Genomic DNA, 16,884 nt, shown 5'->3' with positions numbered 1-16,884 from the left:
CTCACCCTTCGCTGTCAGCTTCTGACTCAGAGCTGATATCAGTCCTGCAAAATCACAATCACTTAGATCCACCATCAGCATTTTCCAGAGCAGTTCTCCTAACGAACACTCACTTTAGCCCTGTTTTTAATTATTGCTCAATTGAACTCTGTCTTGAACCTTGTTCAAAGGCCCTGTTATCTCTATATGCATATAATGTAAAGTGATAACACTGCACACTGCAGAAAAAGGACTGACAGACAGATAATCTGCCACAATAGAATCAGAAGCTCAGCAGAAATCCAAAGCTACTGGACCAAAACTGTCACTCAAAGAGAATTGGCCGCACCCAGCAAGAAGGAAGTGAAAGACTGTGGAGCAGTGTGCTGCAAAAGACACATGATGAGAATAACACTGCACATTTCATTAAGTAAAAAAAAAAGAAAGATTTAAAGAGTAAATAATTCACTAAACATAAATGCAGAAGACATACGATCACATATACACGGAGATGTGAAAGCAGTATAAAACAGCTACGACCACGTCTGCCTAATAACTGTCCGTGTATTATGTTAGAACACTTACCCATGTGAAACATACTGTATGAGTTTGGGCCACACTGTAGTCTCACATTTGTTTGTCACCAATAGCAGAAGTCGGAAAAACAAGTCATGGTAGACAAGAGATAGCAAAAAGGTTTTCACTCACTAATAATGATTTATTGATGTGAGAGATGCAATGCTCAAATCAATCCTGCTCTTCTATAAGGGCACAAGGTAAATCCAAGCCCGTTACAAAAGTCTGACTCTAGTGAACAGATCTGTATCATTCATCATTATCTTTTCCATTCAAAGTCTGAAACACATGATGTGGCACTGGCCACATTTGCATCATCAGATTATTTTCTAACCTGTCCAGACAGTGAAGCAGCAGGTTTCAATCTTTGTGTTATCAAGCATTAGGCAGGCTTTGCTGTAGTTTGCCCGGTATAATTTAGCCAACCTCCATAAGCTGCCATTTAGCCGGTCAAATAATTGGCAAAATAAGAATGATGATTCCCAATTATCAGTCCATCTAAAACAGGCAAGCAACCCCTGAGAAAAAAGTAAAATGCCTGTTTGTCAAGTGCCAAAATTTTTAAGCTGCCTTAGAAATCACAGTTATCAACAGCACACCGCCTTCAGTAAACCGGACATGTGCTGCAGATAACATGATAGTCAATGAGCACTGAACGATCGAACTGACAATCATTCTGTGCTCAGGCTATTAAACAACTACCAATCGGCGTGCATGTAACCGATTGGTGGTCATTTAATGGCCGCTATTCTGACATGTAAACCCTGCACAGATCTCTAAGGCTAAGTGCAGACGGACTTTTTAGCCCTGCGGATTTTTCCGCGCAGAACTGAAGAAATCCGCAGGTCAAATGACCTGCATTTTTCCTGCGGATTTCTTCCTGTTTTCTTGCGGTTTTCCCCTGCGGATTTGGAGAATGGAGCAGGTGGAAAACCGCACAAAAGAAGTGACATGCTGCATATTTTGAACCACAAGAAAACCACGTGGAAAATCCGCAGCGTCTGCACAGCGTTTTTTTTTTTTTTCAATTGACTAACATGCTACTGTTCATCACAATGCGGATATGCAACGTTTCTGCGCGGTAAAATCCGCTGCGTATCCGCTGGAAATCTGCATCGTGTGCACATGGCCTAAAAGCCCTCATACAGACTAGATGAAAGTTGGCAAGCTCTGATGTGTATCGGAGCTTCCAGACTTTCCCTGGACAGATGATGTCACAGGACAGAAGCACTGACCATTTGAAATTTAATTGCCCAGTCCTTTCATGATACATATGCCACGGCCGGACATGTCTATCAGCGGCTTTTCCCTACTCTACGAGCTGAAAATACACAGCTCAAAAACTAAAGGGAACACTTAAACAACACAATGTAACTCCAAGTCAACTTCTGTGACATCAACCTGTCCAGTTATGAAACAAGACTGATGGTGAATCAATTTCTCCTGCTGCAAATGGAACAGACAACAGGTAGAAATGATAGGCAATTAGCAAGACAACCACTATAAAGGAGTGGTTTTGCAGGGGGGGGACCACAGACCACTTAGGAACTTTTGCATTTTCTCATTGCTCACACCAATAGAGGTACTGTACAGTAGCGTGAGGCGGCATCTACCGTATAACCTACAGAAGTAGCTCAGGTAGTGCAGCTCATCCAGGATGACACATCAATGCGAGCTGTGGCAAGAAGGGTAGCTGTGTCTGTTAGCACAGCGTCCAGATCATGAAGCAGATACCAGGAGACAGGCCAGTACACCAGCAAGATTTGGAGGGGGCTGTAGGAGGGCAACAACTCAGCAGCAGGACCACTACCTCTTCCTTTGTGCAAGGAGGAACAGGAGGAGAACTGCCAGAGCCCTGCAAAATACCCTGCAGCAGGCCACTAACATCCATGTGTCTGCTCAAACTGTCAGAAACAGACTCCAGGAGAGTGGTATGAGGGCCCGACATCCACAAGTAGGTGTTGTGCTTACAGGCCAACACCATGCAGGGCGGTTGGCATTTGCCAGAAAACACCAAGATTGGCGCCCTGTGCTCTTCACGGATGACAGCAAGTTCACACCAGGGCTGTGGAGTCGGAGTCGGTGCTCATTTTGGTGGAGTCGGAATAAAATGAACCAACTCCGACTCCTAGACTATATAATAAATTGGGTACAGTAATTCAATGCAGAATGTGCTGAATATTTTTTCATAGGAATTTGGGAAAGATATGAAATGTCCTATAAATGGCTGTTCTATTCCTGATCTAAGGCTACATTCACACACAGCGTTTTTCCTGCGTTTTTTGAGGATACGTTTTTCAGCTGCAAAAGCAGATCAGCTTTTTAAAAAACCGCATCACATTAAAGGTTTTTGAGCTCATAGATAATGTTTTCAACAGCAAAAGCAGATTAGAAATCTGCTCTATCTATCCATTTAGGTAGGTGAACATGCAAATCCCCTTAAAAGGCATACAATTTATTACAAAAATTTGTTAAAAAACACCTTCCCAGTGCAAAAAACTGGCAAATGCCAAAATAAAAAAAAAGACCTGGTCTAAAGTGCTGCACAGCCCTATACTAAGGCCTAACTGATACCTTCCTAGCCGTGGAGGTTGGCACCCTAGCAGTACGATATTGGCGCCCCCACTCAACGAGGACTATCCCTCACTTCCCTATTAGTCCCTGATATCACAGGAAGGAAAACAATTTCCAAATAGTGCAGAGATGAAAACAACAGAATGCCCTAGGACTGGTGCAGACCAAAGTATAATGATAAAAATACATATACCCATATCATGATATCATGTGACATAAATATCCTCACATGGCAAGGTACATAGTTACTCCCACTCAGGGGTATATAGGCAATCAGATATACTGCAAAAATTGGTCACTTATGTCTATGGAGAACCCTCATGATAAAAATACATAAACCCATATCATGATATCATGTGACACATATATATACACACACACACACACACACACACACACACATACACAGTACAGACCAAAAGTTGGACACACCTTCTCATTCAAAGAGTTTTCTTTATTTTCATGACTATATGAATTAACATATGTGGAATTATATAATTACCAAAAAAAGTGTTAAAAAACTGAAAATATGTCATATTCCAGGGTTCTTCAAAGTAGCCACCTTTTGCTTTGATTACTGCTTGGCACACTCTTGGCATTCTCTTGATGAGCTTCAAGAGGTAGTCACCTCTTGAAGCTCATCCGGTTTGCGTTTAGTTGGACCATCATTTATTTTTCAACAGGACAAACACACCTCCAGGCTGTGTAAGGGCTATTTGACCAAGAAGGAGAGTGATGGGGTGCTACGCCAGATGACCTGGCCTTCACAGTCACCAGACCTGAACCCAAGCGAGATGGTTTGGGGGTGATCTGGACCGCAGAGTGAAGGCAAAAGGGCCAACAAGTGCTAAGCATCTCTGGGAACTCCTTCAAGACTGTTGGAAGACCATTTCCGGTGACTACCTCTTGAAGCTCATCAAGAGAATGCCAAGAGTGTGCAAAGCAGTAATCAAAGCAAAAGGTGGCTACTTTGAAGAACCTAGAATATAAGACATATTTTCAGTTGTTTCACACTTTTTTGTTAATTATATAATTCCACATGTGTTATTTCATAGTTTTGATGCCTTCAGAGTGAATCAACAATTTTCATAGTCATGAAAACTTTGAATTAGAAGGTGTGTCCAAACTTTTGGTCCGTACTGTAAATATGTAATCGATATTACATAGTGTATTACATATTTACAATTTATTACAGTTTTTTGTGTTCTAAAGTTGTATTCCAAAAAAAATATATTATGTTCTACCTAAATATCTTGATTATTGGATCATAGAAATGATTAAATGTCTGATGTTCACATTGTACTACAATACATTTTTCACTTAAATATAAGCAATATGTGTGGGAGTCGGAGTCGGTGTAAGAAAAATTGAGGAGTCGGAGTCGCAGGTTTGGCTTACCGACTCCACAGCCCTGGTTCACACTGAGCACGTGACAGACATGACAGAGTCTGGAGACGAATGTTCTGCTGCCTGCAAAATCCTCCAGCATCACCGCTTTGGCAGTTGGTCAGTAATGGTGTGGGTGGTGGGGGCATTTCTTTAGAGGGTCACACAGCCCTCCATGTGCTAGCCAGAAGTACCGACTGTCATTTGGTACCGAGATGAGATCCTCAGACCCATTGTGAGACCATATGCAGGTGCAGTGGGCCCTGGTTTCCTTCTGACGCATGGCAGTGCTAGGCCTCATGTGGCTGAAGTGTGTCAGCAGTGCCTACATGATTAAGGCATGGATACCATGGACTGTCCTGCCCGTTCCCCAGACCTGAATCCAATCAAGCACATCTGGGACATCATGTCTCATTCCATCCACCAACACCATGATGCACCACAGACTGTCCAGGAGTTAACTTATGCTTTAAGGTCTGGGAACAGATCACTCAGGAGAATGCCGCCTCATCAAGAGCAAGGCCAGGGATTGTAGGGAGGTCGTACAGGCACGTGGAGGCCACACACACTACTGAGCATCAATTCCTTGTCTTGAGACATTTCCACTGATGTCAGATCAGCTTGTAATTTGATTTTCCACTTTGATTTTGAGTATCATTCTAAATCCAGACATCCATGGGATATTAAAAAAGATCAATGTAAATCAAAATGATGTTTTATTGTCCTTATGGCATTCCACTATATAATGAATAAAGATTTGCAACTGGAATATTTCATTCAGTGATATCTAGGATGTGGTATTTTAGTGTTCCCTTTATTTTTTTTGAGCAGTGTACAGAACTCTCGGCTGAGCCGATTGTTCATTCGTATGGGGACGTCGAGAGACAAATCCGTCTACCAAAAGACTTATTTCCTGTGTATGGTCAACTTATCATAATAATCATTTTCGTTTTACAGGTTGGAGGATGCAGCAGGTGCTCTTTAAGGGTTAATAATGGTGCAGAAACGGGTCAAACACCAACCAGATAGATATTTGCACAATTCAAAGCACATGAACAAATGTGTAAAACTAAAATACCATCTCTTTTGCTTGTCTATTTTCAGGATGGATAGCAGTAACATCAGTTGTATAAGGGAATTACAGAACAGAACAAACATGAATGACTACATTCTTCTCATAAAACAGGATGTGGCTAATCCCCAGATGTCAACATTAATATATTATGGTAAAATGACTGATCATAGCTGTTGATAACTTTTACACTGCTTGATGTTGGTTTATAGCTAAAGAGAAAGGCATCAGATTAGGTTTAGGTACCCAGCAAAGGGGTACACCTTGACACTGGCTGTTGGGCTCACATGTATTGGCCATTTTGTGCACTAAGTACCTTCATTTTTGTTTTACATTTTCAACAGCAATAAAGCAATTCCAATTTCATATATTCAATGTACACATTATAGCGCTTCATAGTCAGCTGTAATTTTTTGGTAACTACAGCACTGTTCACTATTTAGCCAAATCTGCAAACACAAACACATTTTCGATTAGAAACTTTGGTTGCAAATTGACTCCCCTTTTAGAGACGGAAATGGGTTCTTACAGGCAGTAACAAAAGGAAAGATAAATATGAAAAGTATTTGTCTCTCAAAAGGGAGCAATAGTGAGATAAATATCTATATAATAAAGCTCACCAGCGCTACCTATAGTAACAATGACATTTTGATCTTCTTTATAGACCATCTCTGCTACTCCAGATTTTGCATCCAGTCACTTACTTTGCTGGGTCAGCACCTTTGAAGTATGCATTAACAGATTCAGAAAGCGCAACAGCAACCGGTAGTGTGTCTTGACTTCCTAAGGTAACAGGGCTGGGTCCACGGGATATACCTAGAAGTCAATCAGAAGCACGTAGCTTATATCATGGCACCATTAAACAGTAGAGATGAGCGAAATCTATTTTGGATTACAATTTTTTTAAGGATAAACAATCAATAGGTTATTGGAAATGTTTCACCTGTTTAATAGAGATGAGGAAATCGATTTGCAAGACCCTAGTCCAGTGGCCACATCAGTTGTCCATGGCCTTGGGATGGGAGCGCAGCAAACCGCCTCTTACCTGCCTGATTCCCTGGCGCATCTACTAATTAATAAGCCAGGCGCAATGTCATGAGTTCATCATGCCGAAATAATGACATCACGCCTACAAATCATAAGTAGTGCTGGGGATTCCAGAAATTAAGTGGTGGTGCACAGGGATACCGTCCGGTAGCCATGATTTACCGACGTGGTGGCTGGACCAGAGTCCTGCAAATTGATCTACTCATCTCTATTAAACAGTTTATTATTGTTACGGAAATTATGGAAATTTTGTTCCAAGATACTAGGAAAAAGTGGCAAGGACATACAAGAATTGAGCTAAAAGATACACAGGACCCAATCCAGAGGCCATGGCTGTACATTGTGCAGGCTTGTTAATCAGAAGACACATTTAGGATGTTGCAGGCAGTAAGACGTTTGCAGGGCTCTGGACCTGCGACCATAGACAATGTAGGATCTGGACCAGACTCTTGCAAATCTTTTTGCTTAATTCCACATAAAAGGTACACACAGCACTTACCAAAGGTAGGAGTATTCGCTGCACTAATTGAAGTGGACGAGGATATAGACGATGAGCTTTCGGCTCGAGGTAAAGAAGCAGAAGGAGGTGGACTAGTGTTAGATGTGACTGGAGGGCTGAAGGGCCGCGGCTTGTAAGAAACATACGAGAAGAATTTAGCAAGTCATGATATAATTCAATAATCGTACAATATATAAAGAACATACCAAAAACAGTCAAGTCTACCTACTGTAAGCTGCATTAGATTTACAATATTACTTACCACTTCATTGATGCCGCTTAGCTTGCTAGTAGAAAGCTTTGGTCTTGACGGAGGTCTTGGTGGCGGTACTATTGTGCCCACAGAATGTGGTGTACTGGGGCGTGCAGGGGGTGACACTGGTAAAACAAGAATAGAATTTCTGAATTACTTCACGTCATATGCTACAAACACAAAATAACATTTCCAGATGAGCTGGAGTTGAGGTATTAAAAGGGTTTCCAAAGGGTTACGGAACTTGCTACTATGGTTCATTTCTTCATCTACAAGCTCTGGTCATGGCAGGTCTTCTGGTTTGTGCTCGAGACAAGACAGCATTTCTTTATATAAAGGGGGTGACTGCCTGCTCTTTCAATAGCTACACCACCCCTTCTTATTTTATGCATAGATCGTCACAGAAAAGGAGGGTGGCTTAGCGATTAAAATAAGCAGACAACCCCTTTTACACATTGCCCGGTCACATGCCAACATAATAAATGCAGTCGCAGTCCTGTGCTGTGAAAAAGCAGAAGAGGACCTGCAGGAACCTGGGACTAAACATCGGGGCAAGTTGCACTGTATGTAAAACATGGATTTTTGTGAGTACTCACCGTAAAATCCTTTTCTCCGAGACGCTCATTGGGGGACACAGAGACTGTGGGTGTGTGCTTCTGCCGTCTGGAGGCCGACACTAAGTGTACAAAAAAAGAGTTAGCTCCTCCTCCGCCGCATACACCCTCGCCCCTAGGCCGGGCGTAACTCAGTTTAGTGCATAAGCAGTAGGAGAACGCGCCTTAAACTCAGGCAAGAAATTATATGTCTGAAAAAGGGGGCCACCCTAAACCTTGTACAAGGATTTGTAAAACTCAAAATAAGTAAATGCCAACTGGCTGATAGGGTGGGTGCTGTGTCCCCCAATGAGCGTCTCGGAGAAAAGGATTTTACGGTGAGTACTCACAAAAATCCATGTTTCTCCTTCGTCTCATTGGGGGACACAGAGACTGTGGGACGTCCTAAAGCAGTCCTCTGGGCGGGATCTTAGCTCACCCAATCCATGCTAATTTGCGCCCCTGATTAGAGGTGCGCAACTGCTGCCTGGAGAATCTTTCTTCCCAGGCTTGCATCCGAGGATGCCTGGGTATGTACGTTATAATGTTTGACAAACGTATGTAAACTGGACCAGGTAGCTGCTTTGCATACCTGCTCCGCTGAAGCCTGGTGTCGTAGTGCCCATGAGGCCCCCACTGCCCGTGCCGAGTGAGCCTTGATCCCTGCCGGAACCGGCGTGCCACTGATTTGATAAGCTTCTTGGACCGTCAGGCGAACCCATCTGGCCAAAGTCGCTCTGGACGCCGCGAGCCCCTTCCGCCGTCCCTCTGGAACCACGAATAGAGAGTCTGTCCGGCGGAATGGCGCCGTCCTCGTCACATACCTCCTAAGGGCTCTTACCAGATCCAGGGTGTGCAAAGCCTTCTCTACCCTGTGCACCGGTGCCGGGCAAAACGAGGGTAAGACGATGTCTTCGTTGATATGAAATGCAGACACAACCTTCGGCAAGAAGGGGGGAGCTGGCCTTAAAACTACCTTATCCTTATAAAAGGTTAGGAACGGTGGTTTACAAGATAAGGCCGCCAATTCCGAAACCCGCCTAATAGACGTTATGGCTACTAGAAAAACGACCTTTCTGGACAGGTAAGGCAAGGGGACCTCTTGCAATGGTTCGAAAGGGGCCTCCTGAAGGGCTCTGAGCACCAAGTTCAGGTCCCATGATTCCGTCGGCGCCTTATAGGGGGGTACTAAATGTGCGACCCCCTGCATAAACGTCCTAACCTGCCAGACGGAAGCGACTTTTCGTTGGAAAAGTACCGACAGGGCCGAGATTTGCGTTCTGAGGGAACTCGGGGCCAACCCTGCGTCCAGCCCTGCCTGTAGAAAAGCCAGTACGTTGGGGATCGAAAAAACCAGAGGAGCCACTTCACGATCCCTACACCAACGGAAAAAAACTTCCCAAGTTCGATGATACACCCTCGCCGAGGAAGGCTTTCGGGCACTCACCATCGTGGCCGCCACATCGCGCCTGAATCCTGCCTATGTTAACAGCCAAGATTCAATGGCCACGCCGTCAAACACAGGGCCCCTAAGTTCGGATGGTAGATCGGCCCTTGGGACAGTAAGTCCGGCCGATTTGGAAGACGCCAGGGTACGTCCACCACTAGTTGGACCAGATCTGCGTACCAGGCCCGCCGGGGCCAGTCTGGGGCCAGCAGAATTGCTGGAACCTTTTCTCTCCTTATTTTCCTGATAACTCTTGGAAGCAGCGGCAGCGGGGGGAACAAGTACGGGAGACGAAACTGGCTCCACGGGAGCACCAGCGCGTCTGCTGCGATCGCCTGCGGATCGAGGGATCGAGCGACAAACCTTAGTACTTTGGCATTCTCTCTGGATGCCATAAGGTCCACGTCTGGCGTCCCCCACCGTTGGCAGATCTGCTGAAAGATATCGGGGTGCAGGGACCATTCCCCTGCCGCGATCCCCTGTCGGCTGAGGAAATCTGCCGCCCAGTTTTCGACTCCTGGACTGTGCACCGCTGAAATTACCACGCGGTTCTTCTCCGCCCAACGTAGTACCAGTCCGACCTCGCGCATGGCTGCCTGGCTGCGCGTGCCCCCTTGATGGTTGACATATGCTACCGCTGTAGCATTGTCCGTCTGGATGCGCACCGGCCGGTGTCTCAGGAAACACTGGAAATGTTGTAAGGCCAATCGTATTGCCCGTATCTCCAGAATGTTGATCGGGAGAACTATCTCCTGAACGGACCACCGCCCCTGGGCTATGTGACTCTGGAAAAACTGCTCCCCAACCTTGCAGGCTTGCATCGGTCGTCACCACCAACCATTGTTCCGGGGGAAAGGGTTTCCCCTGGACCAGAGACGAGTCGCGAGTCCACCACCGGAGTGAACCCCGTACCAGCGGAGACAACTTGCACCGATGACTGAGAGACAGCAGCCTCCGGTCCCATGCTGTCAAGAGCGCATGCTGAAGCGGACGGAGATGGAACTGGGCAAACGGGATTGCTTCTATCGCCGCCACCATTCTGCCCAACACACTCATGCCATACCGGATGGATCTGGAGCCCGGCTGTAGAAGGTTCCGTATCCCTTGCTTGATTTTCTGCGCCTTGTCCCGAGGGAGGATCACCAGCCCCCGGGAGGTGTCGAAAATCATGCCTAGGAACACGATCTTTTGGGCTGGAACCAAGGACGACTTGCTCCAATTGATCAGCCAGCCCAGACGGGCCAGGGTATCCAGAGTAATACCGACATTGTCCTGGCACTCCTGAAACGACGGCCCCTTTACCAAAAGGTCGTCCAGGTAAGGTAACACCGTTATGCCCCGTGCATGCAGGATGGCCATGACCACCGCCATTATTTTTGTAAAGACTCTGGGGGCAGTGGCCAGACCGAAGGGCAGAGCCACGAATTGGAAGTGACGTCCTCCGATCGCGAATCGCAGGAACCTCTGGTGTGGGGGGAATATCGGAATATGCAGATATGCATCCTGCACATCGATTGAGGCCAGGAATTCCCCTGGATCCATGGCTGCAATGACCGAGCGGAGAGATTCCATCCGGAATCGCCTGACCCTGATGAATCTGTTTAGGATCTTTAGATCCAGAACCGGCCTCACAGTCCCGTCTTTTTTGGGGACCGAAAAAAGATTGGAGTAAAACCCCTGCGACTCTTCGCCCTGCGGCACTGGGGCGATGACCCCCTTGTGCTGTAGCGACGTTACAGCCTGTAACAAACTCTCCGCCTGCGAATCTGTTTTGGAAAGTCGCGAACGGAAGAATCGCTGTGGTGGCCGTCCGACAAACTCTATCTTGTACCCGGACGATACAAGTTCTGCCACCCAAGTGTCGCGTGTCACTGCGACCCAAACGTGGCTGAACCTTAGTAGGCGTCCGCCCACTCTGTCGTCCGTAGGTACGAAGTGCCTCGAGTCATTTAGCTGGAGGTTTTTGGGGCTTGGCCCCCCTCGCTCTGGGTAAATGGCCTCGGCCTCTACCCAGCGGATTGGCCCTGTAAGAGACTTGTTTCTCCCTACTCTGGCCATCGTTTGCGGAGGGGTATGCCCTGGCCGAAGTCCCCCCCCAGGGGCTACGAAAGGGTCGAAAACGCCTTTGCGTTTGCCTGAATGCCGGGCAACTTCTCTGCTGCGGAAGGAAACTACTTTTCCCCCCTGTGGCTTCTGAGATAAGCCTATCCAGCTTCTCACCGAATAGTCGACTGCCCTGAAACGGCAATGAGGTTAAGGATTTTTTAGAGATAGAATCCGCTTTCCACAGCCTCAGCCATAATGCACGCCTAATGGCGATCGCATTCGCCGCCGCCACCGCCGAACACTCGGCCGCGTCCAGTGAGGCGCTGACAAGATAATCACTTGCTCCTGACATCTGATTTGCCACTTCTAAGACCTCCGCGGGCAGATCCCTGTCCTGGAGGGCCTTATACAAAGCGTCCCCCCACGAAACCATGGCCTTAGCCACCCAAGTCGCCGCAAAGGAGGGGGCCAGAGCCGACCCTGCTGCCTCATATACCGAGCGGGCAAGTCCGTCCATGAGGCGATCAGTTGGGTCCTTTATAGAGGAAACACTGGGTATTGACAATAGCGATCTTGATGCTAAACGTGATACCGGAGGGTCCACTACTGGCGACTCTACCCAAGCCTTATGGAGCTCAGGAGGAAACGGATACTTTGCCTGCAGCGCTTTTTGCATTGCAAAACGCTTATCCGGATGATCTCTATGTTTCTGGACTAGCTCCTCAAACTCCGGATGCGTGGCAAATCTTCTATGTGGTCGCCTGGATTTCTTAAAAGAGACCTTGTGACCTGAGACTGTGGGCACATCGTCCTCGATCTCTAATGTCTGGTTGACTGCCTCAATAAGACTGTCCACCGAATCCTGGAACCCCAGACTTTCTAGATTCCAGGCCTCTTCCTCCTCTCCTTCATCCTGATCGCTCCCAGCGCTCAGTGACGGGGAACGGGATGCCCTACTACCCGCCGCCGAAGCCCCGGAGGGTCCGGCCGACGGGGAACGAACTCTCTTGATATGAGCCTGCCTGGTACTGGAGCGACCTCTAATGGTTGGAGGGTCCTGAGACGAGGACGAGCTCTCTTCCGCCGGCAGACCCCCCTCCCTGTTCCTGCCCGGGCCCTGAAGGGATTCAATTGCCCTTGTAAGGGACAGCATAGACTGCGATAAGGACACCGCCCATTCCGGGGGGTCCTGACCCCTGGGTTCAGAAACAGTGGGGGGCTCCTGGGCGCGCTCCGACTGACAGGCTTCACAAAATTTACCCGCCTGTGCCTTTGGCAGCCTGACCCCACAGGACACGCAAACCGCGTAAAGGAAAGAATGAGCTTTCCCTTTGGCAGACATACTTGCACAGGCTGAAGGCAGAGTAGAAGGAGGAGGAGGGTAACCTCTTCCCTGACAAGCAGCGCGGTTCTCCAAACGGAGTTCACTCACCCACCGGCTCCTGTCTGCAGTACCCCTGCGTGGATGCGAGGTGTTAGGGCGGAAGTCTCTCCGGGATCTGTGCGCCCGCCGTTTCTCTGACCTCCTGCCCTATATCGCGCGTCTCCGCATCCCACCGCCGCGTCAGCGGGCGGGATTTCCGGCTACCACCGGAAGTCAGCCTACCACCGGAAGTCGGCGCGCGATCTCGCGGCCTCCTGCTGCAGCGGGGCCGCGGCCGCCGGCGGGCTTCCGGCCGCGCTCCGATACACGCGGCGTGCGGAGCCCGGGTGCAACGCCCTGGCTACCGCTACTCACCAGCGCCAACTTGCGGTGCGCTCCAGGAGCGGCTCCCCCATATATTAAAAGGTGAGCAGGACCATCCGCCGTGCAGGCGAGGGGGGGGGGGGGGGGGTCTCTGTCGCCCCTGTACCGGATCCCCCGCTCCTGGGCGCGCTCTCACCTGCGCCTCCGATTCAGCCCCCTGGACTCACAACCAAGGGGTGGACGGGACCTCCATACACTGCTGTTGTAGGAGAGGAACAACGTGGAGGCTGACCACTGGTTCTGCTCACGCGTGCTCGCCTGATGAAGTTGTGGGGAAACCGAGTCCTCTAATCAGGACGCGTTGCCCCTCTTTCGTTAAAAAATAGATGTCTGGAAAAAAGTCCCAGATGTGTCCCTCGGTGCGGGAGAGGACACGTGGAGGGTTACTCACACGTGGTCGCCCGTTGGTGATTTGGGGAGATCGGATCCTCTCTATAGGATCCGTCGCCCCTGTCTTATCTTCATAGAAAAGAAAAAAAAAAAAAAAAACCTAGTCTGGAACTCCAGACTGCGTGTGCCTCCATCAGACACTAAGCAAAAACTGAGTTACGCCCGGCCTAGGGGCGAGGGTGTATGCGGCGGAGGAGGAGCTAACTCTTTTTTTGTACACTTAGTGTCGGCCTCCAGACGGCAGAAGCACACACCCACAGTCTCTGTGTCCCCCAATGAGACGAAGGAGAAATAATAATATATATTCGGTGGCAGCCAACTCCTGACCCCACTGATTTGATATACTGATGACCTATTCTAAATAGAGGCAGATCTCTGGTCTGGTCATAAATGATCGATGTAGCCTCTGGGCCAGGGTCCAGGTGAACTTTTTGCTTAATTCTACAGAAAAGGTGTACACAGCACTTACCAAAGGTAGGAGTATTTGGTGTCCAAACTGGTGTGGCTAAACAGCTCAGTGCACCGCTCCGACCACTAGTTTGGCATGTCCCTGCTTCCATCACTGGTGATTGACATCACTGGCTGGCATATGTTCTCTCCACAGAAAGTGCTTGTGCCAGACAAACCGGTGCTCAATGGCAATCACCAGCGATGGAGGCGAAAGCATGTAAAATCTTCAGGTACTGAGCTGTTTAGCCACTCCAATGGGACGCGGAGCTCCCTAATTGACATATCTGATTAAATTCCAATTTCTGCAGAACAGAGACGGCATTGAGAACACTATAGGTGTGATTGTTGGGCCATATCCCCTAAAAGACTATGTCCTTGGTATGTACTGTCAGAGAGTCCCTTTAATCAGGGGTATTTGCTGCACTAATGGAGGTGGATGAGGATGTAGAAGTTGAGCTTTCAGGCTTTTTGGTCAACTCTATATAATGTAAGAAAAGGTCATCAATAGCATAAGGACAGACAACGCTTAAGTAGGTTTGAGGAGATTTTTTGTTACCAGGAAAATTCCTTTACATTTCTTAATCAGCTATTCTGCCCGTCATTATCTTGTCAAATGAAATGTATCAGGCTGCAATGATAACTGTTGTCCATTTGTATAGCTGTGTGGATTAATACTTACAGCGCTATAGAGGTAAAAAGCAAGTTAATGAAAAATGTGTACAAATTACTGTTGTTGTCGTACCATGCACATAAATACATGCAATTCCAGGGCAGAGTAAAAACCTTCAAAACATATAAAATACATCAATGAAATCTACTACACATAAAAACACACAAACTGTATGCAAAAACAAACCACACTGACAATGGGGGAAAAAAATGCAGATATGATCCACATATCAGGCTGTTTGAAAACCACGAAATATGAAAATTAATTTAATTTTATAAAAGAAAAGGATGCAGCAAAAATGTAAAAAAAACATGTAAAAACATTCATATTTCTTGTAGGACGCACAAAATGGGTGCTCTTTTTGGCACTACAAGGCACAAGAAAGCAACACACCGCATGCTCGTCATACCATTATTCATGTGAACTGTGGACGGGCTACAGGTGAACGTTGCAGACTTTGAGGCATTTGAGTTCTCTTCAATGAATACATCATCGAGGCAATAGTTGGCATTTGACAAGCCTATACTTTCTTCCAGCATATAGCTCCTTAAAGTCCTCTCAGACAAAAAGTAGCGTATGTTGTCGACCTTCTCAAATGCACTATGAAATCTTTGAAGTTTCTTCCGACTTGTGTTATTGCACTTGCTGCTTTCATGCAAGGATGCCCTTGGCCTTAGAGGAGGTGGACAGATTGGCTGGGGGTTGTCTACCTGAGATTTCATTGTGCCAAAGTTATGAATAAGGTTGGCACCAAATTCAGATTGTGTGGCATCTCCAGGATCAGATACCGGAAAGTCAAATGTGAATTGAGACAAACTATTGGAGGACAAAGGTCGGGGAGAAAAAAAGGAACTCCCAAACGGGTCCTGCACCACAGCTGAGGGAAAATGAGGGAATACAAATGGAAAATTGTCTTAAACATGGCAAAAAAAAAAAAAAAAAAAATTCACACAAATCACTGTCTGTAACATAGCCTGTATTTCTCAGATGGCAAAAAGCTGATTTTTTTAATATGAGTTATATAATACACAGAGAGAAGAAAGTCTCCAATCTGCTCTACAAACAGCAATGATCCCAACATGGAAAATATGGCAGACGCCTTTGGGAATCTCTTTAACCCCTTCACCCCCAAGGGTGGTTTGCACGTTCATGACCGGGCCAATTTTTACAATTCTGACCACTGTCCCTTTATGAGGTAATAACTCTGAAACGCTTCCATGGATCCCTGTGATTCTGACACTGTTTTCTCGTGACATATTGTACTTCATGTTAGTGGTAAAATTTCATTCATATAACTTGCGTTTATTTGTGAAAAATCGGAAATTTGGTGAAAATTTTGAAAATTTCGCAATTTTCCAACTTTGAATTTTTATGCCCTTAAATCACAGAGATACCGCACACAAAAAACTTAATAAGTAACATTTCCCACATGTTTACTTTACATCACCACAATTTTGGAAACAAAATTTTTGTTTGTTAGGAAGTTACAAGGGTTAAAAGTTGACCAGCGATTTCTCATTTTTACAACACCATTTTATTTTTACGGACCACATCACATTTGAAGCCACTTTGAGGGGTCTATATGATAGAAAATACCCAAAAGTGACACCATTCTAAAAACTGCACCCCTCAAGGTGCTCAAAACCACATTCAAGAAGTTTATTAACACTTCAGGTGCTTCACAGGAATTTTTTGAATATTTAAAAAAAAAAAAAAAAAAATGAATATTTAACTTTTTTTTTTTTTACCAAGGGTAAAAGGAGAAATTGGACTGGAAAAGTTATTGTGCAATTTTTCCTGAGTACGTTGATACCTGATATGTGGGGGGGAACCACTGTTTCGGCGCATGGCAGAGCTCAGAAGGGAAGGAGCGCCGTTTGATTTTTTCAATGCAAAATTGGCTGGAATTCTGATCGGACGCCATGTCACGTTTGGAGAGTCCCTGATGTACCTAAACAGTGGAAACCCCCCACAAGTTACTCCATTTTGGAAACTAGACCCCCCAAGGAACTTATCTAGATATGTGGTGAGAACTTTGAACCCACAAGGGCTTCACAGAAGTTTATAACGTACAGCGGTACAATTAAAAAATCATTTTTTTCACAAAAATGATCTTTTCACCCCCAATTTTTACTTTCCCAAGGGTAACAGGACC

At 46.5% G+C, this 16,884-nt stretch overlaps 1 protein-coding gene across 4 annotated transcripts in view; it reads right to left on the bottom strand.

The window, feature by feature from the left end:
* The window catches only part of FCHO2 (FCH and mu domain containing endocytic adaptor 2), a 240,992-nt gene that overhangs the window by 86,964 nt on the left and 137,144 nt on the right, over positions 1 to 16,884 (bottom strand). For all 4 annotated transcript variants that reach the window (XM_073584057.1, XM_073584058.1, XM_073584056.1 and 1 more), the window contains exons 18-20: positions 7,396 to 7,511; positions 7,134 to 7,263; positions 6,292 to 6,403 (exon numbers count right to left, since the gene is read on the bottom strand). In XM_073584057.1, coding sequence (XP_073440158.1) covers positions 6,292 to 6,403; positions 7,134 to 7,263; positions 7,396 to 7,511 — 358 coding nt within the window. The remainder of the gene's footprint in view (positions 1 to 6,291; positions 6,404 to 7,133; positions 7,264 to 7,395; positions 7,512 to 16,884) is intronic.

Source organism: Dendrobates tinctorius, unplaced genomic scaffold (genome assembly GCF_039654945.1).
Source record: "Dendrobates tinctorius isolate UK_male_01 unplaced genomic scaffold, ASM3965494v1 ptg000083l, whole genome shotgun sequence".
Lineage (NCBI taxonomy): Eukaryota > Metazoa > Chordata > Amphibia > Anura > Dendrobatidae > Dendrobates > Dendrobates tinctorius.
Note: the sequence above shows the minus strand (reverse complement) of the source record. Positions and strands in the feature narration are given on the sequence as shown.